Source organism: Girardinichthys multiradiatus, chromosome Y (assembly GCF_021462225.1).
Source record: "Girardinichthys multiradiatus isolate DD_20200921_A chromosome Y, DD_fGirMul_XY1, whole genome shotgun sequence".
In the NCBI taxonomy this organism is placed as follows: domain Eukaryota; kingdom Metazoa; phylum Chordata; class Actinopteri; order Cyprinodontiformes; family Goodeidae; genus Girardinichthys; species Girardinichthys multiradiatus.
The window spans coordinates 29,407,600-29,432,493 of NC_061818.1; the positions used below are offsets into that span (position 1 = coordinate 29,407,600).

Sequence of the window (24,894 nt, forward strand, 5' to 3'; positions counted from 1 at the left end):
GATGTAGTATAGCCATCTCACATAATACAATCAAAACATATGATTTAATGTTAATGCAAGTTGCAGATAAGGTTCAGTATGAGAGTGGCACATTTGTGCCATATTATGTTGAATAATGTTGTTTTCATGCTACACTATGATGATGCTTCACTCACCTCTGCATGTTGGATACTTAAAGACATAAGCAAAACTGATGACATGGTTTTACTTTCTGGTTAAATCATCTGACTATAACCAGACAGTCATCCTTAAATATAAAAAAATAAATAAATTTATGAGTTAAACAATTCAATGACGTCTGCAAAAGCTGACACCACCAAAGACTGAATTCTAGACACTTGATCAAAATACACTATTCAGAACAGGAGCACATCAAAAGCAGCACACTTTCTTCATAGCCCTGACAGGATTTATTGTTCCACTAAATTCCTTTCATTTTCTCACGCTTGGACCCAAGTGTCTTTCAAAATCACAGCATACATGGCAAGATATGAAGTAGCGTGACCTCAGGCTTATGGTTTGTTGTTTCAGTGACATTCTTGGTGGGTTTGGTGTGAAAAAATGGATAATTATGAGAAAAAGCACCTCATGCCCACTGTTAAATATGATAGAGAATATAATATGTTGTGGGATTTTTCTTTTTCAAAGTCCTGAGAACACTCAATGAAGAACATGGCACCACAGACTCGAAAAGTTTTAAATAAAGACCAGGTGGACTCTATCAGTAAACATAAAAATGGGTCATTATTGAATTCTTTACCAGAATTCAAAACTTACAGTATGTTCAAATCCAAGTAGTAAAATGGTTCCCCTAACACAAAAACAAACCTTCTTCTATGGCTTCTAGTCTGGGGACTATCTACCTAGCTGGTAAACTGAAGAGAAGAGAGCATAAGAGATCCTTGACCTCTAGATGCTTTGAAGATTCTTCTACCTATATACTCCAAATATGTAATATGTTACAAGAGAAAACAACTGTTTTAGTTATGCTAAAAAGGGGGTTGTACAAAATATCAACATCAGGGGTGCTGATAATTGTTACACATGGGGATTTCAGTAAAAATAATTGTTTTAAACTCTGCATTTTTTCCCCACTGAATGTACTCACTATTCAAAGAAAGACTGGATTTTCTATTGCAATAAACAATGAGTTCATATTAAGGGGCTTTACACATCTTTACAGGGGGTGGCAATAAATGTAACCAGCACTGTATATCTGTGTCTGAAGCAGCACTTGTGAAACAGTGATTTAAGCCCTGCTAAATTGTTTAATTCTGCAAAGACCTGTTGCTTGAAGGTGAATTTAACATTGGCCTTTAAACTCGACCTACTGGATCTTATGCAGTGGGGCTGTCTGGCCCTGAGCTCATCTTCAGTGAACACAATTTTTCTTGAGTGACTGCTTATTTGTAAACACAAATAGACGATATCTCATCATGAAGCATCCATGGGGACAAACAATGCCTGAGCGATTTATGAATGGGTGAGATAAGACACAGAACAAGGGGAAGATCAAACTGCTCAATATATTGTCCCTCGTGCTCAGATTGTAACTTATCATCAGCTCGGAGAAGCAGCAGCCACCTTAATGAAGCTACTTCAAGGTAGTCGGAAAACAGCAGGACCTTACAAATGTGGCAGTTGGTGTTAGAGAACTCTCTGCTTCACCAAGTGGCAATTTACGAATACAACAATTTCAACAAACCCATTGAGCTCTCCTACGCTCTCTTGATAGCAAAACATCCAGGAACCATTGTGCTCCAAACACTTGCCCATGCTCTCCTCCCACTCACCCAGTCACCTGGATTGCTATGGAAAGCTCTTGTTTGTCGCACAAGGGATATTTCAAAAATATGGAACTGGAACGGAGAATCAGAACTGAGTTTTTCAGTTTTGATCTTTTAAAGAGAACATTGTCTTGTTCTTGTTCAGTAAAAGAGAAAAGTCATCCTTCACAGAAACCTCATTGATCAGATTTCTGCATCTTGTTTTTATAAGGTGTATAGTGTGAAGGTTTTTAGAAAACAATTGCCTAATGACAGATTTAGCCTAGTTTGTTATGTTTTCTATTTGATGGAGCGTAATACACATTTTTTAGCCCATATTTAAGATGAACTATTTAATGTCTTCAGATCGTAACTATGCCTATCCCTATTTCTAATGACGTTGAGAGTTTTTTTTTATATAAATTAGGCCTGAACATCCTTTAATAACAGCTCAGATTCCTGTCGCACAAGACAAAATGAGCTAAAAACTCACTTCAAAAAAGGATCTTAAATATTCTTATAAATGGTAAATATACTAGTTTTATTTTTAAACACCACCAGCTCATAACTGAATTCAAGAATATTGCATATATGCTAAAATAGTCAGCAACAATAATGTATTCTTCCTCTCTGTATGAAAGACTGCACAGTGACAAGATTTTGATAAATGCTAAGGTGCAATGGTGGTACACTGACGTCATTTACTAATACTTTTTCAAGGATATTCACACCATCTATGGTTTTCATCGCCAGTAAACAACAGGCATTTAGAAATGACAAATGTGATCAAACAGAATGTTCATATAAATATTTCCTTTTTCAAAGAACAGCTTAAAAACAGCAGCAGCTTTTTATTCTGAGAACCAGGCCCTGAAAATTGTTTGTGACTGATTACTTATTGTGACAATGGCTCTCCTGGTGTGTGATGAATTAGATCCACTAATAGAGGGAGACATGTGGGTGACGTGTAATTTTAGATCATCATATTGTGGGAATAGAGTGTACAAGTTGAGGTCCACTGAATATTCCAGGCAGTAATTAGAGTCAGTGCCCATAAATGTGTAATATGTTTAGAATATGATATGCCAAAGCAGCAGCATGGTACACAATGCATGATTGTTTTCTGCAACTCCTTTCTTTTAGATTTACAGAGGAAAACTTAATGTTCCCCTTGACTTGACATTTTGAAATCAGAGCATTACACTCTTATTTGTTTTATATATCAACAATTTTAATGTAGTTTAATCTAAAGTAAGAAATTTAAATCAGTTTCTCTTTAAAATGCATAAAAAGCATTGATACAGTCTATCACATTTTGAATATCTGGCTGTCCAGGTAAAGTGCCCTGCTTGATCCATGTTTATGAATGTTTACAGGACTCCTAAACCCAGTGCAAACTTTTTCAGGGATTTCAATGACCTCTTATCTGTGATATGTGTTAATTACGACTGTTCATTGTGGGAGACGTCAACATTCATGTTGACAACCCTTAAAACAGAGGGCCAAAACAACTCTTAAAAACTTTGGGTTGACTTAAAATGTTAAATAGTCAACACACAAATGGGGACATATTTTGGACTTGATCATCAGTAGGGGTGTAAACATTTCAAAGATCTTAGTAAATGATGTTCCCCTATCAGACTGTTATCTTTGAAAGCATCATTTTTCAACTCAATTACCCAAAGATATATTACAAGAAACCAAATTCTTAAGGACAGTGCAACTGAAACCTTTAACCAAGTTCTTCTTCACTTCTGTTCTAAATTTTTAGACTTCATTGATTCCATCACTTCCATTAAGATGAAGGTTGTCTCTGGTAAGAAGAAGTCTGCATAGAGAAATGCTCCACCGATAAGAAGTGAAGAAATGGAGTGCTGAAAAGCCAAACGGAGGCAGCGAAAGACTGGACTCCAGGATCACTATAACATCTATAAAGAGAGACTTCACAGATATGACTTATACTGAAAAATGCAAGGGGATTTTTATTTTCTGAAATAACCAGTAAAAACATTAATAAAGCTTGTGCCTTGTTTGCGAGGGTTGACAGGTTAACAAACTGTGTCTGTAGCATCTGAGCTCCACTCTATCAGGGCCTGCAATGAGTTTGCTAACTTCTTTACAGAGAAAATTCAGAAAATTAGAAGGGTAGTATGTGAATCAATATTTAGTCTAATACCAGTGTTGTGTTCAATCAAAATAAATTTGGACAAAATGACTAATCTCTAACAAATCAACTACAAAGGCTTAGAATAAATTATACATCAACTATGTACCTACTCCTGCTGTCTCTATATTCTACCCACAGCTTCCTTTTAGAAATTTTTGTCTGTCATAGCGTCTGATTTGATAAAAATAATAAACTCATCCCTTTTGTCAGGTGTTTTCCCCATGCCTTTAAAACAGCAATTTTTAATCCATTGTTTCATTACGACTGATGAGATAATGGACCAATTTCCCATTCAGTAAGGTTTTTTGAAAAAGCTGTGCTTCAGTGGTCAAGTACCTTCTTAACAATGACCAGTTGCTCTGAGGTTTTCTAGTCGGGTTTCCGTGCTCACCTCTATAGCTGTCCTGTCTTCGTTTATGAATGTGTTGTTGGCATTATATCTTTGCATTTAAAGTCTTCTCCAAAAAAAGTGCATCAAGTTACCTCCTTCATTTTGATACCCTGTTCCCTGCATTGACTGTGCCAAGTGCACATAGCCTACTGAGATGGGAAAAAAAAAATAATATTCTGCCCCTCAATCATGGAAGTAGCAAAAATCAACCACATTCAGGTTATGTTTTTATTTGACTAGACACATGCTAGTAGAATCGTTTTTAGTTATGCTCATATTTTTAGTTATTTTTTATATTTTACAAAGTGTGAAATGTTTATGTGCATTTAACCCCTGGAATCTGGGTCAGGACATGCGAATATCCCAATGGTTGAATAAAGTATAAATGAAATAAGATACAACTCATCATTGTCTACTTCAACTCATTATAGTTCACAAAACTTTTTGAAAAGTTTCCTATTGCAATTCTCCACAAAAAACCAGCAGGGTGCAGACATGAGCTTTCTTTAAAAAAAAAAAAAAACATATCTAAATAATGTTTCTGAGACCGATTATAACAGTGAACTCCAAACAGCCTGAATTAATTCACCTTATGATCATCTCTTAGATATCTCAGCAGCGGGAGTCTAATCTCCGCCAGCAGCCACAGGAATGATAGAAAGCTTCTCCATCACACAACTCTCTTAGATTAGGAAATCTCACGTTTACAGCGCTGTTTTCTGCGCGGACACGAGGGAAGGTGGGTGTACACACTAGTTGTGCTGTGTGGCTTTACTGTGCCTCGGCTCAGACGTGCTCACACAGCCGATGTGCATATCGTAGGATCCTACCAATGTGAGAAGGCGTAAGGACCGAGCGGCAGCCTTGTTGTTAGTGAGAAGTGAATACGTTTTTGTGCAAAGGCTGTCGACTTTCCGCAGCACAAAGTAAATAGAGAGAAGCACAAATGGTTTTGTGTTCATTTGTTTTACGTTGAGGAGACTGGGTGGATTTGTAGGTTTTCTGTCTGAATGGGAATCCACTCTTTTTATCGCAGACGGGACTGGACTTCAGACTCAGCGGCTGATAAGGAGAAGCCTGTACTTTGAACACTCTGCTGTTCGTTTTCTTTCTTCTTTCTCCCTTCTTCATAAGATGCCAGGATTCCATCCATCATACACCGTCCACTTCAGGCCGGGCTGTTCATCTGGAAGGGCGCCAGACCTTCAGTCTCTCAAATATGCAAGTTCAGTCCAATAAATGGTGACGTTGTCTGTCAGCCCTGGAATAAGAAATCAATACTCAAGAAATCAGACACGATATTCCTCTGGAATTTTAACGAACTGTTTTCCCAGCCATCCTGATAAATATGCGCTTTGGTTGGATTAGGGTGGTTTGGTCCAGCTTGGCGCTTTTTTAGCTTGAGCAGCGCTGATGGTGAGAGATTCTTAGTGTTGATTTTGTCCATGCAAGACTCGGGGTGGAAACATGTCTGGCCACTGCGTTGAGAGGATCGCTGCTATCAGAGATGGCATTTTGGTCCAGCACTTCGGTTTTCACCTCTAAAGTGCCCCGGAAAATCTTATTCATGTTCACCCTCTCCCTCTCCGTCACCTACTTGTTCTACAGCTTGATGAGCTGCTACAACTCGCTGCACTTCCCGCTGCAGGACAACTATGTGTTTCAAGGTAGGCTGGTGACAGAGGATGCAACTTTTGTGACACTGAGGGAGAAAGTTTACTCGGCTTCACCAGGTTTCACGGAATTCACACAGGCTGTGAGAACAACCTCGGTTCCTACGGTAAGAGAGCGCGATGATGCCGAACAAAGGACGGTGGAGTGGATTAGGACGCAGACGTCTCCAACTAAATCTGCGGCGATGTTTCGCCCCACCGCGCCGGAGAGGGAGCACCAGGAGATCAGCACCACGGACAGCGGACTCAGGGTGAACTGCACCTCGGATTACGGGGAGAAGAAACTTCCCCAAGCCATTATAATCGGAGTGAAGAAAGGGGGGACCCGAGCCCTGCTAGAGGCTCTCAGGGTGCACCCAGACGTGAGAGCCGTTGGGAATGAGCCACATTTCTTTGACAGGAACTACGAGAAGGGGCTGGACTGGTACAGGTGAGCTCTGAAATCAGACCTTTTATGGGCTTAAACAATGCACTGCAGATTTAATTAAAATCACCACAAACCAGGCTTCTGTAGCATAATTTGAGCACTTGGTATATGATTAATGGTCACAATGATCTTTTGTGTGATTTACAAATCAGTTTTTAATGCCCGTCATACTTAGTGTGCAATACCAGCTCCGTTTCTTGTACCAAGGTAAAGAAGGAGACACAAAAAGAAAACAATAATTATTTAACATATTTTTTATCGGGCTCCTTTTTTAAACTATAATATCAGCTTCATTTAACATCCACAGCAAAACAAAAAAGAAAAAAAAAAACACATTATCTTTTGACTTCTCTCTGACTTTTGTTCTACAACTGGGCATGAAATAATCCACCTTCATTCTCTTCAATGGATAAAATTGGTACTAAATTGCTATTGTTCTTCGGTAAGTTATTTGCAGATGCTTACACTTTGGCACCTGCAATAGTCACTCTATTCTAAAGTGTTTGTGAAGAAAGTTGTGTTATATATCTGGTTTATCAAAATGAATTACTTTTCATATTGCTATTTCCACCTATTCAAAAAAGTAAATAGCCAAATATTCCTTTTACTCATATAACATACATCACAAGTGTGCTACCTATATGTGCTGAAATTCCAAATTGCCTCTGAGAAATGCCGCTAATTCTTAAACCTTTTTGAATTGTTAATACTACCTTCAGTTTGTTTCTCAGGTTTATTAGCTGCACCTCACCGATGTGTTCACGGGATGTAGAAAAAAATCAATTTGAGGCCTCATTCATGGTTAATTGGCCATGGCTCATTTAGGTGTTGTTCTCACAAGTTTTTGGCCATACACACATTTTCAAATGGAATCAATGAGCTGATGAGAACGATGCTGACTCAAAGTCCCTTCTGCTCCTTTGTAGAACGTGGTTTGTTATGTTTGCCTTGTGGAACATCTGCTTTCATCCTGCTGCATAGACACAGGAACTCTCGGCTGCTCATTTAGCCAGTGCTAAAGCAAGCTGTTTGATTATGTCTAACATGAAAGGTTCATTAGACGGGAGGACGACATCCTTACATAAATAATAACAAATGTGCTTTTCGGGTCCCTGAGATAAAAACTTTGAGAACTTTGAGATTCATTTTACTTCCAATATTGCCAGATTTGGGACATCCACCTAAGGATTTCATTCTCAGAAAAAAAAAAAAATAAAATAAAACTTCACGAAAAACTCCATGCTTCACAGCTTATGAGGACTGAATATTTATATTCTCGTTTCAACTGCCAACGAGAATAGTTAAATGGTTAAAAAGTAGCAAGCCACATTTCTTTTTCACCGATAAAGAAATTAATTTGACTGAAGCTTGCCTCCGAATGATGCATTACATGACATCTTTCTGCTCAGCTGGTAATGCTCTGGCTAATGTGCACTTAATGGAAGTGAAATTATGATCACTTACAGATGTTTTAAACATCAGTGTAGTTAAATGAGACCAGTGATCTCATAAAGTGTGATTCATAAATTTAGGACTGTCTAAGAAACACCTGCTCCACATCTTGATGAAGATGATAGATAAACCACAGGCAACACCACACACTTCATTTATAACTGTTTTTTTATGTGTGTGTGTGCTTTTTTTAACCCAAAATTCTAACCTTGTTTGGCACAGTATCTTAATCGCATTACACAGTCCTACACATATCCAGTTTTAGTTATCTCAAGAGAGAACTTGCATTGAGGGGCTTTATTTATTTAGAATTACTATGCTACCCTATATCCAATGTCAGGATCAGGTACCTGTTACTGACATCTGAAAAAGAGAAATGTCTTGTGTGTTTATCACACCAGTTTTATTTTTTGATTGATTTTATTTGTTGCACAACATTTTTATTTAGAACATTGTTCATTAGCTTTGATATCTACATTAATATTTCATTGTATGGATATGATTTAATTTTTGTCTGTGAAGTGAATTTGATGGATTATTTAGTTGAATGTGCAGCATTGTTCATGTGACCCAGATGTGCTATACGATGATTACATTTTTAATGGATTTTTCTCCTTTATTTCTGCACCAATAACATCATAACTAGCCAATTAAATAAGTTATTGCACTATTGGCAAAGTGTTTTATAAAGGGCTGTGTAAAACTGTGTAACATTATTGGCAAGTTATTATGTTAATGTCATTTTGTTTGCAATAGATCTGACCCACATACGGAGAACACTCCGGAGAACAGAATATGTAAAGGATGTTTATTGTGACAAAGATAATCTGGAACAGATGATTCTCCAACTGTATGTGAAGAAGGGAAGAGAACTGGTGAAAATAGGGAACTGAATGATATCGAACTAAGAACAATGAATTAATGCAAACAAGAGAACAGCTTACTAAATAGGTGTGGTCAGGTCGCCAAGGGAAAGAGACATTCAGGATCCAGGTTTGTAGAAGTTTCTAAGATGCTGTTCAGCGTGAGCTCGGAGCAAACAGGAATGAGTTCAGTGTGCAGATGTTTACTTTGGAGGGTGGACAGGGTACGCTTACGGCTTGGTCCAGGAGGCGAAGGTAGCAGGGAACCGCCAGCTAGATGCGATTCCAAACGAAGATGGTAGATAGGAGATGAAATCCTCAAAACGTAGATAGTCTTGATCATCCAGAAAGGATGGAAAGGACTCCGGACAGGTAGTCAGTATTCAGTGACATAAATCCTGGGTTCAGGTTTACTTAGCCTGCAAAGGATTATAAACAAAGTTACATGAGGTCAAAGAACAAAGCATAGACTTGTGTTTGGCTTGAGCTTGTTACCACTGTGGGCAAAACACTCTGGCATCAAAGTGTTGGCAGCCTCCTGCTTAAGTACTCCTCAAAGTAATCAGTGGAATAAGTCACACCTGTCATGCAGCACACTTGAGAACTCCAGCACCGTCTGAAAACACTGAACACATGTGGCAAGCACAAAAACACAAACACAAACACAACCCAGATCCTGACAGTTAATGGCTGTATTACACTTGAAATGGTCAAAATTATTATGTCATTGGCAGGTATTGTCTTCTTCGCTGTTGTTACTTTATTAAATTGTACACCCACTGTTAGTTTTCTGACAGAGACCAAGGACAGAAAAGTATTTTTATGTTTGACATGCCTTAAAAAAAACTTGTTGATTTAAGCTGTTATGGAAACTTGATTACCTTTTGGAAATTGGAAATTCCTTTATCTTTCCTACTATCCTCAGTGTGCTGGGTGGCAGTTATAAAGGTGGGTCCTCGTCATGTTCATTGGGCCGTGGCTAAAAGTTTCCCATTGTGTTTAGGCCCTAGGAAGACAGGAAGCCATCAGTTTCACTGGTGACTCTGTAAAAAATTATAATTTCTTAACATTTGTTTTCCCACCAAACATATATTCAAGTTAGGGACTGGTTTTTTAAATAATTATCAATATGAGAATATGCTCCTGCAATGAAAAAGTTAATTTATTTTATAGGGGTGCCAATAAATGAGAAGACAGCAATAGGATATTTGTCCAAATAATTGAAGTAGAAATTTGGACGATTCAATATTTCTTACTGAGAATACACAAATATATGTGCCTGAAAACAAAACTGCACAGATACACAGATTTCTATAATTTGTTTTCAAAAATTAAAGTCTGCATCCAGTACCAAAAACAGGATTAGGCCCAGGCTGATGCTTGGTGCTTTGTGCTTATTAGATCTCTTGAACAACTTAGCTTTAGTTCTTTAAGTATACATAATGAATTTATTTAAAATACAGTCTCATCATTACCAAACACAGAGGGCTTCCAGTAGCCAATCAACACTTCTACCTTTATTTGTGGGTAAAGAGAATGAGGCATCACAGCTAGGATTTCATCTCTTCTCTTCATTTTTGTCTCAAACTGGTATATATACTCAATCATTCTTCAGTTGAAAATTCCTGATGCATTATAATCAATATGGCAATTTTTATCACCAGCTCTCAAGTCTTTGCTGTTTATGCTTTAGTGGAAAGATAATGTATCTCATAAACTGCACTAAAGAATGGCATCGATTATCAGTCATATACGAAGATGTGTGCTTGCTGAAGGTGAACACTCAAAGCAGGTTTAGACATGTTTAATGAGGATGTAATGCATTAGACATGATGACTGTTTGGTATTTACACTTTTGGTAAATGTCAAACAATGGTGCTTACTGAAATGTTAACTATTAGAATGAATAAAGATCTCTTTTCTCATGCCAGAAAGTATTATCTATTTTACAATACATATATATACATCTATATCTATATATATACATACATAAATATATATATATATATACATATATATACATCTATATCTATATATATACATACATAAATATATATATATATATATATATATATATATATATATATATATAGGGTTCTATTCCCGACCGGGGATCTTTCTGCATGGGGGATCTGTTCTCCCCGTGCATGCGTGGGTTCTCACCGGGTACTCCGGCTTCCTCCCACAGTCCAAAGACATGCCTGTTAGGTTAATTGGTCACTCTAATTGCCCTTAGGTGTATGAATGAGTGTGTGCATGGTTGTTTGTGTGTTGCCCTGCAATGGATGGCGACCTGTCCAGGGTGTATCACGCCTCTCGTCCATAGACTGCTGGAGTTAGGCACCAGCTCCCCCGCAACTCACTATAGAATAAGCGGTAGAAAATGACTGACTATATATATATATAGATATAGATATAGATATAGATATATACGTAGATATATACATTTATATATCTATATCTATATATATATATATATTTAGGCAGGTGTGAAAAAATGCGGTACACAAAGAATGCTTTCAGAAATATAAAGGATTATTGTTTCTTTTATCAATTTACTAAATGCTAAGTGAGCGAACCCAAATATACATACAGCCAAAGTCATTAAGAACTATCTTAGAAGAACAAGACTTACTGGAATTGATGGTTTGGACCCCACAGAGCCCTGATTTCAACATCATTGAGTGTGTCTGGAATTACATGAAGAGACCGAAGGATGTGAGAGAGCCTACATCCACAGAGGATCTGCAGTTAGTTCTGCAAGATGTTTGGAACAACCTACCAACCGAGTTCCTTGAAAAACTGTGTGCAAGTGTATTTAGAAGAATTGATGCTTTTTTGAAGGCAACGGTGGTCACACCAAATATTGATTTGATTTAGAGGTCTCTTCTGTTCATTCACTGCATTTTGTTGATTGATTAAAATAAATGTTTAACACTTTTATTTTTGAAAGCCTTCGATGTTTACAGTATTTTTTCACGCCTGCTTAAACTTTTGCACAGTACTGTATATTTATACACTACCAGTCAAAAGTTTTAGATACACTTTCTCACTTTCTCACTGGGTCACCTTATTTTTATGACCATTTAAATTGTAGATTCTCATCAAAGGCAACAAAACTATGAATGAACACAAATTAAATTATGTAGTAAACAAAACGTGTGAAAGAACTCTCAACATTTTTATATTTTAGATTCTTTGCCACCCTTTGCTCTGATTACTGCTTTGCTCTCTTAGCATTCTCTCCATGAGCTTCATGAGATGGCCACATTAAATGGTTTTCCAAAGAGTCTTGAAAGAACTTCCCAGAGGTTCATTGAGATACCAAAGGCCAAAGGTTAATATTTCAGTCATCACAGCAAAGTAATGACTGAAACTACTTTAATGAATCTAAAATATAAAACATATTTAAAATTCTTCTACAATTTCTGTTTGCTACATAATTGCATATTTGTTCATTCACAGTTTTGATGTATTAAGTGAGAATCTACTACAATGCAAATAGCCATAATCATAAATAACCATTAAATGAGAAAGGTGTTCTAAAATCTTTGACAGGTAGTGTAAAAATGATCAAAATATGGGTGGATAATGTTAGCAGTTCCTAGCATCTAATTAGTCTATATTTGTATTTTACCTTTAAAACTTGAACTGTTTGTGTGTTTACTGTATTATGTTGCAAGCTGAGTAAAGAAGTATTTTTATGCAAATGCAAAAATTCTAAAAATATTGAGTAAAATTAATCAAAAAATACACTTTAAAATAATGCATCTGTTTCAAGGAGCTCCAGCGTCTTTGATGTGTCTTTGAAATGTCCTGTCTGGAGGCCAACCTGTGAACTGTGCAAATGTAGTAAAATATCTAACAAACTAACCATTGGATGTTGTCAGCATATTGACAGGTAAAAGCATCCACTCATAATATTTATCAGTATAAAACTTTACAGAATATAAAAGATAATATATGTGCTGAACTTAATCAAATAACAGGTGCTGTGAGTGGTTTAACACCAGCCTGGGAGAATTGTAACACCATTTGATGGGACCACAGATCCTGCAGTATAAAACTGCAAAAGAACATAAAAATCTGAGCTTTAAAAGAATAATCTTGGTCAAACATAAAAAGTGATTTGAGGTTTAATAAGTTGCTTTTGAATTATGACTTGCCAAAAAGAAGAAAACAAAGAAGATGTATGAAAAAAGAGATTTGTAAACTGCATGAGAAACTGGCTTTATCTAAATAAAGCTAAACTCTTGTCATAAATGTGCAAGAAAATCACCAGTGTCTTAAAAGTAAAATGTGCTCACTTCAGGGAATCAAATTGCTCCCATAAAAAAAACAATTTTAACACAACATAAATCAGCTCCCTGCAAAGCAGAGCCAGAGTCTTACTGAGGTTTGCAAGCTTTAATATCTCTATGTTATTAAAATGACACTTTAACCTTTTTGCAATAAAAGCCAAAAGGATGTTCCCATAAATCTTTTTGCAAGACATCTTCCTACCCTTTTACTGCTGCATCCCTGAGCTCAGACAGAAGTCAGCAATTGTGCTAAGTCCAGTGCAGACTCTAGTTTCATTTCAGCAAATTCCATTCTACAGACTGCTACAATACATTTTTGTTGCCAGTTTTTGCGTGTCATCTTTTATTTATGATCAAACATGGCCTTTGTAAATAGATGTCACAGTGTTGTCATTTCCAAGGATTGTTTTACTTTGTATGAGTTGCAGTGTTCTATAATAAATAGATCATTCAAAACTAAAAGTTTTAGCTAAGCCAAGGTTGTTCAGTATGGTTTATTCATTTCACATGTACCTTATTGTTGAGAGAGAACAATTCTTTGCACAGGATCATGAAAAAAATAAAACATAAAACCTAATTCATGAGAAAAACTGTGCATTGAGGCTAATAAGCAGATGTGGGTTTTCTAAGAAAAAATCTGTTGGAGCATTTGGTTTTGTGTTGCTATTCATTGGTCATGAGAAAGGACTTAGGTGTTTAATGGAGATGTGGCTCCATGGGAAACCCAGCAGTAGAAAGTCCAAATCCAGTATTTATCTCCTGTTTAGCCCTTCTTTACCTCTCTTAGTTTGCTTCATGGGGCAGCTTAGCTCCTGACTCCTTCCACCTGATTGGTAGCCGAGGACTCCACTCACTAAGAAGATGAGAAAGAGCAAGGTGGGCCAGATCCCCAAGCAGGCAGGATGCTATCCCCTCCAGCTGGGCCTGTGAGCTTTAGCAGTGCCTCCCTGTCCCACAGCTCCCTGATGTGGCAGAATCTGCCAACCCCTGATAAGACAACGCCAAGACTCACAAGGACGTACTTCTCAGTGCTCAGATGCCGATGTTGCAGTTGTGGAGTTAAACTTTTTAATTAGCAGAACACCCCTAAACTGTTAGGAGAGTGGACCACATCACTCAGGTCTTTCTCATTTCCCATCCCCTGTCCATTTGATTCAACTAACAAACATCACAGAGCTGTGAGACTTCAGTTACAACAGAAGCAATAATGAGTATTTGCTGTTTGACAGTCTGTTTAAATTCAGCATAGCTCAGAAAGACAGCTCATTACTTCTCGCCACCTGCAGGCCAGCCAGTATATCTTTGTCTCACACACACACGCACACACACACACACACACACACACACACACACACACACACACACACACACACACACACACAATAACCTATATATATATATATATATATATATGTATATATGTATATATATATATATACACATATTTGTATCGGGCAACCACTCCGCCACAATATAATCTTTTCCACCTCGTTAGAACAATATTGTGATGAAGTCATGTACTTCAAGTAAGAATTGACTTCTTGTGGTGAAAGGACACTGGTTGTTGATTGTCAAACATTCAGCTGATTGCAAAGTGCAGTAGAGTGCCAATGAGTGCTTGTGCAATCTAAAAGGTAAAGGTGGAAACTCTCATATACAGTGTTGTGAAGAAGTAATGGCCCTCTTTCAGAATTCTTCAGGTCAAGCTTTTTTGTTTCAGATCATCAAAGAATTTATATAAAACAAAAACAACAAGTGAATACAAATGCAAAACAAGTTTTCAAATGATGATTCAATTAGTTAAGGGAAAAAAGCTTTTCAAACCAACCTGACAAACCAGCAACTGCCATCAGGCATTTCAGACAACTGCCAGTGAGTCTTTTATTGTGGTTGAATTTTGGCCCACTCTTCTTTTCAGAATCATTTTAATTCAACCAATTTACAGAATTTCGAGTAAGAATGGCCTGATTAAGATCATGTCACAGGATCTCAAACAGATTTAAGTCGGACTTTGACTAGTGCACATTGATACCTTTATTTAGCTATTTTTGAGCTAGGCAAAGGTAGGCCCACTGATGATGAACAGTGCTTGATCTTCAGGTCCTTGAGAATCTCTCAGTAAAGAGCAGGATTTAAATATGGTTTTATAGATTCTGAAGCAGCAAAGCAATCCCAGAGCATGTCACTACCACCACCATGTTTTATGTAAGATGCAACAAAACCCACACCATTCAAAATGTTCTAGTTTCGTCTCATCAGTCCATCTGTTTTGGCAAATGTAAATTTGGCCTTTGTGCCGTTTTTTGGTTGGAAGTGGTTGTTACCACAGAACTCCATTGTTTTTCAATCATGAAAACTGACCATTAATGAGGCAAATGCTGTCCTTCTTGGCACTTTTGTGACCTTCTGGATGAAACATCAATGCAGTCTTGGAGATATTTTGATAGATCAGCCACTCCTATGAAGATTCACCATTGTTCCATGTTTTTTGATTGATGAATAGTGGAATCCCAAAGCCTCAGAAATAGCTTTGGACCCCTTTCTAGATTGATATATGTTAATGACATTGTTTCTCATCTGTTCTTGAACTTCTTTGGATCAGGGCATGATGTATTGGTTTTTAAATATTTTTATCTACTACATGTTGTCAGACAGGTTCTATGTAAGTGATTAAGTGATCCTACATGTCTGGCAGTATTTAAGCCTGCTCGTGGGAGGTAAAATGGAACTCAGCTTTTCAAAAAGTGAGGTTAATGACAGTTTATCCATGATTAAAAAAGGGTTGATTATTTTCACACAGTGCCAGCTTAGCTTAATAGATGAATTCATCATTTGAATTTGGAAACTACTTTTTGTACTAACTAAGATTATTAATCTGATATTACAACTTGTTTAATGACCTGAAAAATTCAAGTATGACAAAAAGCAAAAACAGAGGAAATCTGTAAGGGGGCAAATGCATTCTTCACAACACTTTTAATTTCAGTATATTATTTCATTGCATTGTTATCAGTCATTGTGATCAGTTAGTTAAGTGTTCCTAGATTTTAAAATCTTTCTCTGCGTTGAGAAACTTTACATGACATTACATGCTTGGGAACGTTTTATCTTCTAGATGTTTTAATTTCTCTTCTGTATTCATTTATTTTTTTCTGATTTAACAGTTTAAACATATACATGAATTTACAACCGTTCTACATAGCTTTATATGTCTAATCATATCTGCATAACTGTGCTAAATCCCTGAAAAATTACAGCAATACAAAATTCAAAAATTTAGTGTGAGATCTCAACAAAACATAGGTTATGCAAAAAAGTATAAAATTACTGAGATAATAAGATAAAACCATAATGTTCCTGTAAATATAACACTTACTGCATGCATGCAGTAAGATCACAATGAAATTAACAACAGAAGCAATCATGCTTATTTACTGTTTGACATGGAAATAAGAATAATTCTGAGACCAGAAATGTTTAAGTAACAAGATATAATGTCTACGTGAATTAAATGTTGCCAAAACCCTTATTAAGTAGTTACACCGCTATCTTTCTATTTGTTTGCATGCCATTTGTAAACATGAAGTAGTTATGAAACACAGCTCATTATTTCAGAGGAAAAAAAAACATTTTTCACTAAACATGGGCAATGAAGGTGTAAATGTATGCCCCATATAAACAAAGTGATTTCTTTAACTTAAGGTGAAACCTATCAATTTATTTAGGTTCAAAGTCAGTTTTAGATCATACATTAAATAGAGCCGTTTCCAACAGTTCACAAAGTTCAAGTTTGATATGCTGGAAATATCACAATTTGATGGAGATCAACTCTTATTGGGCAAGCTAGAGTGTTACTGTACATTTCCTTTCAGAAAGTTTTTATTTTTACCACTGATTCATTGTTGCTAAATTAAAGCACCTTTCCTTACAGAATGGCAGATAAGTTTGATCCTTTTTCTAGAGATCACTGATGATGTAATAACATACCATCCTATTTACATATGCATAGAAGAAAAATCTTTTGGAGAAGTTAATTGGAATAGCACATTTTATCCTGCCTTTGAAATCTATGTATTAGGTCGTCCGTCTCTCTCACACACATTTGTCCCTTTCTTTTAGCCTGCTCTAACTACACTTCAATCCTTACAGTAAAAGTCTATTTTACTTAAGGTTAGATTTGAATTCACCATTTTTCCCTTTTCTGTCATTTGACATTGCTGTGAGTTACAGTTTTCCATCAAGTCTCATATCCATTTTTTTCTTTCCATCTAAAGAGTGGGATCTAATTTAAAGCTGCCTATTCCTCTCATGCCGCTGGGTTAGTGTGAAGGACTAAAGCTTGTGTTTTTCTGTCCACAACACAGACAGACTGTCTGCAATAAAATGACATTGCTGCATCTGTTAAATTAATTATTTAATGCTCAAAATAAAGTATAGGCTGAAGTCACTTTACGCTCAAAGGGATTCATTTCTCCCAAAAGATTAAATGCATGTGGCAGAATTGGAGTGTTCTGCATCCAGTCTGGAGAAACAATGACTCTGCTTGGCAGAATGCTGGTTTACAGACGACTCTAAATCTGTGCAAATAAGGCTACCTTGGGACAAATACGCATGTCAATCATACTTGTCAGGATTCCAATTTCCCTTCCACATCTCCTGGAGCACAGTGCTGCCTGTGCTCCTTATTGGCTGGAAGGGATCTGGTCTCATGACACAAGCTGATGCATTTGTTCAGTCAAAGGGAAAACCCTGACAGGAATGGTCATGGAGCCAAGATACAGGGGCCTCTGGGAGTATGTTTCAAATGTATTTCCAGAAGCTGATAGGTGCTTCTGTAGTATGGTATGCTGAAGGATGGTGGAAAGAAAATGTTTGTGTCTACCTCTGGAACAAGGAGCAATATCATGTGAGTATGACCATTATGCACTAAATATATGCAGCAATATGCTGCATAAATATTTTTTTTCTATTCATTAAAAAACTTTAACCAATTTTTTAAGAGCTAGACATTTGAGATTGTTTTATCAAAATGCATGTCCTTTCTTAACAGCTATAATTCAGTAAAAAAACAAGAACAAAAAAACTGACTGACTTAATTAAATTATAGCAATGTGATGTGTTGAGACTCTAGAGGTGAATTGGCTTCCATGATCTTGTATGATCGCCTGTCCCACCATCTTTGAAGTTTTTCATTGCTTTATACAGTTTACTCATTTATGCTCTTTTTCCCCAATCACCATGTGGCGTTCTGTATAATTTTAGCACAGACATTGTATGAGCTGTGTATTAAACGCATAAACTCCACTTCTAACATGCAACTACGACATGCTGTTGTGATGAGTTAGCTTTGGAAATCTTCTCAGTGCAATCCTGATTATCCACCGCTGCAGCAAAACATATTGCTTACATCTCTGCCACAGATACTCAGAGCATTTGATAACCTGGAAGTCACGAACACAAGCTGTGGCATTTGCCAAACTCCCTTGAGATTTTGGATTAAGTTACTGAAATGCAAAAAGGATGCTTTTAGGGATTATGCTAATTGCTACTTGCTGTATCAGGAGGTGATTGTTTTTCCAGGGTAATTTGGATTATTGGCATTAGAGATTCAGAAGAAAGTTGATGTGTTCTGCCTCTGTAATAATGTTGTTACCTGCTCTCAACCATGAAGCCAACTCTTCCCTTGTGGGGGATTTCACACGAGCAAAATATTGTCAGCGAGCTTGTGCACGCACAGTTGACAACACAATCACACATAATAAAATGAACAATGAAATATGCTGCAGACAAATTGAAAACATTTTAGTTTAAATTAGAGCTCATGTAACAACATTAGTCCTGCCCTGGGGTTAATGTGAAGAATTTATTTTGGCCTCCTCTGCTTCTTCTCATGTTCAATATTCATTAAATGTGCATCGCAGATTTTGTTAGCTCTAAAAACTAAATGTTGGAATCACAACATCGCATATATAGTCACTTTCAAATGATGCTAAAAGCTTTGTGTCCGTGACCAACAGAGGGCCTTGTTCAACTCAAACACGTTTTAGAAATCAATTATTTTCTATATACTTGGAACCTGCCTTAGCAGTGTTTTCATTCCACTTGCACTTGTTAAGTAAATATAAATATCTAGAAATACTGATTTTAGAAATTATTTGTTTTTAATATCACTAAAAGCAGCTTTACTTTTACATATACGTACAGGTCCTTCTCAAAATATTAGCATATTGTGATAAAGTTCATTATTTTCCATGTCATGATGAAAATTTAACATTCATATATTTTAGATTCATTGCACACTAACTGAAATATTTCAGGTCTTTTATTGTCTTAATACGGATGATTTTGGCATACAGCTCATGAAAACCCAAAATTCCTATCTCACAAAATTAGCATATCATTAAAAGGGTCTCTAAACGAGCTATGAACCTAATCATCTGAATCAACGAGTTAACTCTAAACACCTGCAAAAGATTCCTGAGGCCTTTAAAACTCCCAGCCTGGTTCATCACTCAAAACCCCAATCATGGGTAAGACTGCCGACCTGACTGCTGTCCAGAAGGCCACTATTGACACCCTCAAGCAAGAGGGTAAGACACAGAAAGAAATTTCTGAACGAATAGGCTGTTCCCAGAGTGCTGTATCAAGGCACCTCAGTGGGAAGTCTGTGGGAAGGAAAAAGTGTGGCAGAAAACGCTGCACAACGAGAAGAGGTGACCGGACCCTGAGGAAGATTGTGGAGAAGGGCCGATTCCAGACCTTGGGGGACCTGCGGAAGCAGTGGACTGAGTCTGGAGTAGAAACATCCAGAGCCACCGTGTACAGGCGTGTGCAGGAAATGGGCTACAGGTGCCACATTCCCCAGTCCTGGGCTACAGAGAAGCAGCACTGGACTGTTGCTCAGTGGTCCAAAGTACTTTTTTCGGATGAAAGCAAATTCTGCATGTCATTCGGAAATCAAGGTGCCAGAGTCTGGAGGAAGACTGGGGAGAAGGAAATGCCAAAATGCCAGAAGTCCAGTGTCAAGTACCCACAATCAGTGATGGTCTGGGGTGCCGTGTCAGCTGCTGGTGTTGGTCCACTGTGTTTTATCAAGGGCAGGGTCAATGCAGCTAGCTATCAGGAGATTTTGGAGCACTTCTTGCTTCCATCTGCTGAAAAGCTTTATGGAGATGAAGATTTCATTTTTCAGCACGACCTGGCACCTGCTCACAGTGCCAAAACCACTGGTAAATGGTTTACTGACCATGGTATCACTGTGCTCAATTGGCCTGCCAACTCTCCTGACCTGAACCCCATAGAGAATCTGTGGGATATTGTGAAGAGAACGTTGAGAGACTCAAGACCCAACACTCTGGATGAGCTAAAGGCCGCTATCGAAGCATCCTGGGCCTCCATAAGACCTCAGCAGTGCCACAGGCTGATTGCCTCCATGCCACGCCGCATTGAAGCAGTCATTTCTGCAAAAGGATTCCCGACCAAGAACTGAGTGCATAACTGTACATGATTATTTGAAGGTTGACGTTTTTTGTATTAAAAACACTTTTCTTTTATTGGTTGGATGAAATATGCTAATTTTGTGAGATAGGAATTTTGGGTTTTCATGAGCTGTATGCCAAAATCATCCGTATTAAGACAATAAAAGACCTGAAATATTTCAGTTAGTGTGCAATGAATCTAAAATATATGAATGTTAAATTGTAATCATGACATTATGGAAAATAATAAACTTTATCACAATATGCTAATTTTTTGAGAAGGACCTGTACAGTACAGACCAAAAGTTTGGACACACCTTCTCATTCAAAGAGGTTTGTTTATTTTCATGACTATGAATATTGTAGCTTCACACTGAAGGCATCAAAACTATGAATGAGCACATGTGGAATTATATGCTGAACAAAAAAGTGTGAAACAACTGAAAATATGTCTTATATTCTAGGTTCTTCAAAGTAGCCACCTTTGGCTTTGATTACTGCTCCGCACACTCTGGGCATTCTGTTGATGAGCTTCAAGAGGTAGTCACCTGAAATGGTTTTCCAACAGTCTTGAAGGAGTTCCCAAAGATGCTTAGCACTTGTTGGCCCTTTTGCCTTCACACTTTTCACTGTTCAGCATATGTGTTAATTCATAGTTTTGATACCTTCAGTGTGAAGCTTCAATATTCATAGTCATGAAAATAAAGAACACTCTTTGAATGAGAAGTTGTGTCCAATGTTTTGGTCTGTACTGTATATTAAGCTTAGTTGGAGGTTACGCTTAATATATACAGGGGTTGGACAATGAAACTGAAACACCTGGTTTTAGACCACAATAATTTATTAGTATGTTGTAGGGCCTCCTTTTGCAGCCAATACAGTGTCAATTCGTCTTGGGAATACTAGTGATACCTTCAGTGTGAAGCTACAATATTCATAGTCATGAAAATATAGAAAACTCTTTGAGTGAGAAGGTGTGTCCAAACCGTTGGACTGTACTGTATATATTTTGAAAAATATATATTTCCTGTTGCCTTAGTCAAGCTGTGTAATTAATGGCCAAATATATTAATTTGCAAGTCATCCACCAGACTGTTTTACTATTGTAAAAGCATTGCAAAGTTGCAAACCAAGTTTTACCACTCACTGAAACAAATCTGCATAATAAATTAAATCCCCTTGCATATATGAAAAATAATTTGCATGCATATAGAAATTGTGTACAATCTTTAAAAGACATTACAGGGCAGATGTTGATTTTCTACGTTTAGCACATTACTGTTTTGACTATTATTATACTGTTAAGAAAGCATCTGAAAAGAGCACCAGTCTCAAGATGCTTTGATTGGTAACTAAATGCCTGAATGAAGTGATTGTGAACAACAACTCTTTGCAACTTTATCTGCAGTCCTTAATGCTGTGGAAGATGTAAGTGAATGTACAAGATAGATCAGAATGTTTTAATTACAAGCCTATTACATGGCAAGGAGATTGTGCAAGAGCATCAATTCAGATCCATCAGTGAGAAATAAATTTGTATGCAGTGGCAGATGCTGGTCTTTCAAGGAGTGAAAGCTCAAGTTCAAGATCGCTGATTCACTGATTTCGCTGTCACAAAGGGATTCAGCCTCAGACAGATCGATCATCAATCATCATGCAGAAGATGAGCGGCCCCATAGACCCCCAGAGACGTTGAGCGACCGATGGGCGAGACAAAGCCCAGCATTTATCCAATGACTCGTCTCGTTTCGCTGCAGTCGAGGCTGTCCCATAGACCCCCAGAGATGTTGAGCGACCGATGGGCGAGACAAAGCCCAGCATTTATCCAATGACTCGTCTCGTTTCGCTGCAGTCGAGGCTGTCCCATAGACTCCCAGAGATGCTGAGCGTCCGATGGGCGGGACAAAGCCCAGCATTTTTGCTTCGCTATTGAACTCACTGTTTAAAGCACAGTGAAGCTGCGGAAATGAGTGAGAGGAAAGCTGCGTCGTTACCAGTGATAAGAAGCTGATTCTGAACAAAAGTTGAGCGAGTTGTAGCGCAGATTTAGTCAATGACATGTACACACAACAGAATATATTTGATCACATATTTTTTGACGTTTTAGAGGAAGCTGAGCTTCCCTTGTAGTATTAGAGCAATCGCCACTGTTGGTATGCCACGATATATTGTTGCTTGAGTAGCCAATCGCCAGGTAAATAAATTAAAAAGTACTAATGTGTTGTTTACACTAGGGATGTCCTGATTCAAGTCTAAGCATGGCCAAGGCATTTTAATCAATTCATTTTTAAATAATTAGTATTAGTTCCTGACTGATATCATATTTCAAGACATGTGAGCTATGTGGTTAAGAACTGCGATGATGCAATGTACTGGGTGTGTGAGCAGTATGAAAACCACAGTGCTTGGCCTGCTAAACCAAAGGCCGTGCACATGTTCTCAATCTATGAAATCTGAGTTTCTGCTAACAACCAAAATGCTTTTCACTCTATACCGTGATGTTCACTGTGAAGAAAATACTCTATGGGTGCTTCAATATTCTGTCTGTGTCACATGATCTGCTCTGCGCTAAGTTTGCTGGAACACTACCAATCAAATTACATGATGTTCTAAGTTTATGAAGGAGTATAAAAGTGTCTTCTGTAGGCTTTTTCCACAACAGGAGTTTTATCAGAAACATAATTGGAAAATGCTTAAACCTATGCAACTCTAATTTACACTACAGAAAACTCTGAATGTCAAGGAATAGGTATTTTCTATAAGATAATTAACCATGAGCAAAACAGAGCCACATTCCAAATCATTGGCTTGCAGGCTAGTAGATATGTCACCTTCTATCTCAGAGAAGCATAGTATTTCTACATTTTGCGTCACCAAGATTTTTTTCAGTGGAGTGCACTTTTTTTTAAATCTCTGCCAAAGTGGATTTACCAGCCTTTGTTACCTCCTGCAGTATCTAACGGTGGCATTCTAGCAAGCGTCTGTCGATGGAAGCATATAAGTTTCTTGGCTGAGTTTAAATTTCTCTTTGTCATCAATCTCACAGGGTTCTGGCTTCTATAGGTCAGTGTGGCTTACTGGCAAAATAGCGACTTACAATTTAAGATTGTTAGTTTGATCTAGCAAGGTGTCAAATTGTCTCAAGGCAAGAAACAATGCATTCACATGCATTTCATATTCTAATCTGGATATGGCTAGTATCCTTGTAAGGAATTTTAATATCAACGAAAGGTAAAAAAAAAAAACAACTGGAAATATTCATGGCCTACTTGAAATATCAATGTACAGCTAATTACTGAAGTAAAAACTTTTGCATTGTTGAAGCTGTATTAATACATTCCCTTAACATGTTCAAAATGCTCAAACAGATAGAGAAAGAGAAAACACCTTTCTAAGACCAGAAAAAAGATGTGGACTTGAAGTGTTGAAAGGTGGAGCAACAACATACAAATGCTATATTTACAGTGATAAAAATCTCATGAAAAATAGCTAACATCATCACAAAGTCAATAGCACTTTCACTGCTGCGAGCTCATATAGCCTATTTATGCCCACAGATGTGACATGTTACAAAGATTACAAGGACAAAAACGATTTCTCAGAAACCAGTTCTCCCAGATTTGTACATCTATGTAGCTTAAAATACATTAGATGAGTAATTGACCTTTAATCCTTGCTGTACCGCTATTAGTGAAAACAGAACCTGCATGTTTGACTGTTTTATCCAAACAGACCGTTTTCCTCAAATTAAGCAGGAAAGAAGAATAAATCAGATCAAATACCTTGCTACAGAGTAATAAAACTAAAGGCAAGAAGTCTATTGAAGTCATCCAACACAGTAAAGTAGTAAGTTTTAAGCCTTCTATTAGGATCATGTGCATTAGGACCCTTGACTACTCCTTGGGTTCTCTTTTAAATGAGATGTGAACTGCAGTTAGTTTTTCATTCCTTGCATCTGAAGTACGACCATGGTGAACCGATCAGAAGTTGCTTTCTACTCTAATTGACCTCTAGTTTATTTCATGTCCACAACTAGGGAGGAGGCAGAATCCTAACTATGAATTGATTTTTGAATGAGCATACATTTACTTTAAAATGCTTGCATGACTCATTGAAGGTATGCAGTGCAGCAGCCCTGCTGTCTTAACTGATTTGAGTAACGAACACGCATTCTTCTTGTGACTCAAGGTCATTTTATCATCGCAGAGTTAAGCAGTGTCCTCTGGTTTTTATAAAGAAATGATTTAACATGAAAGCCTATCTGGCCTGAGGTGAGAAGGTGAATACTGTAACTGCTTAATTTATTTATTTCAATTTATTGCCTCTGCTGTCGCATCATATGAGACATGCTGGTCACTGAAGGATTGAGGTTTCAC

At 37.4% G+C, this 24,894-nt stretch overlaps 1 protein-coding gene across 1 annotated transcript in view; it reads left to right on the forward strand.

The window, feature by feature from the left end:
* Positions 1–5,093: 5,093 nt before the first annotated feature.
* LOC124864045 (heparan sulfate glucosamine 3-O-sulfotransferase 4-like) overlaps positions 5,094–24,894 on the forward strand; it is a 107,737-nt gene continuing 87,936 nt past the window's right edge. Inside the window, exon 1 of the mRNA XM_047358652.1 lies at positions 5,094–6,427. Coding sequence (XP_047214608.1) covers positions 5,832–6,427 — 596 coding nt within the window. The 5' untranslated portion in view covers positions 5,094–5,831. The remainder of the gene's footprint in view (positions 6,428–24,894) is intronic.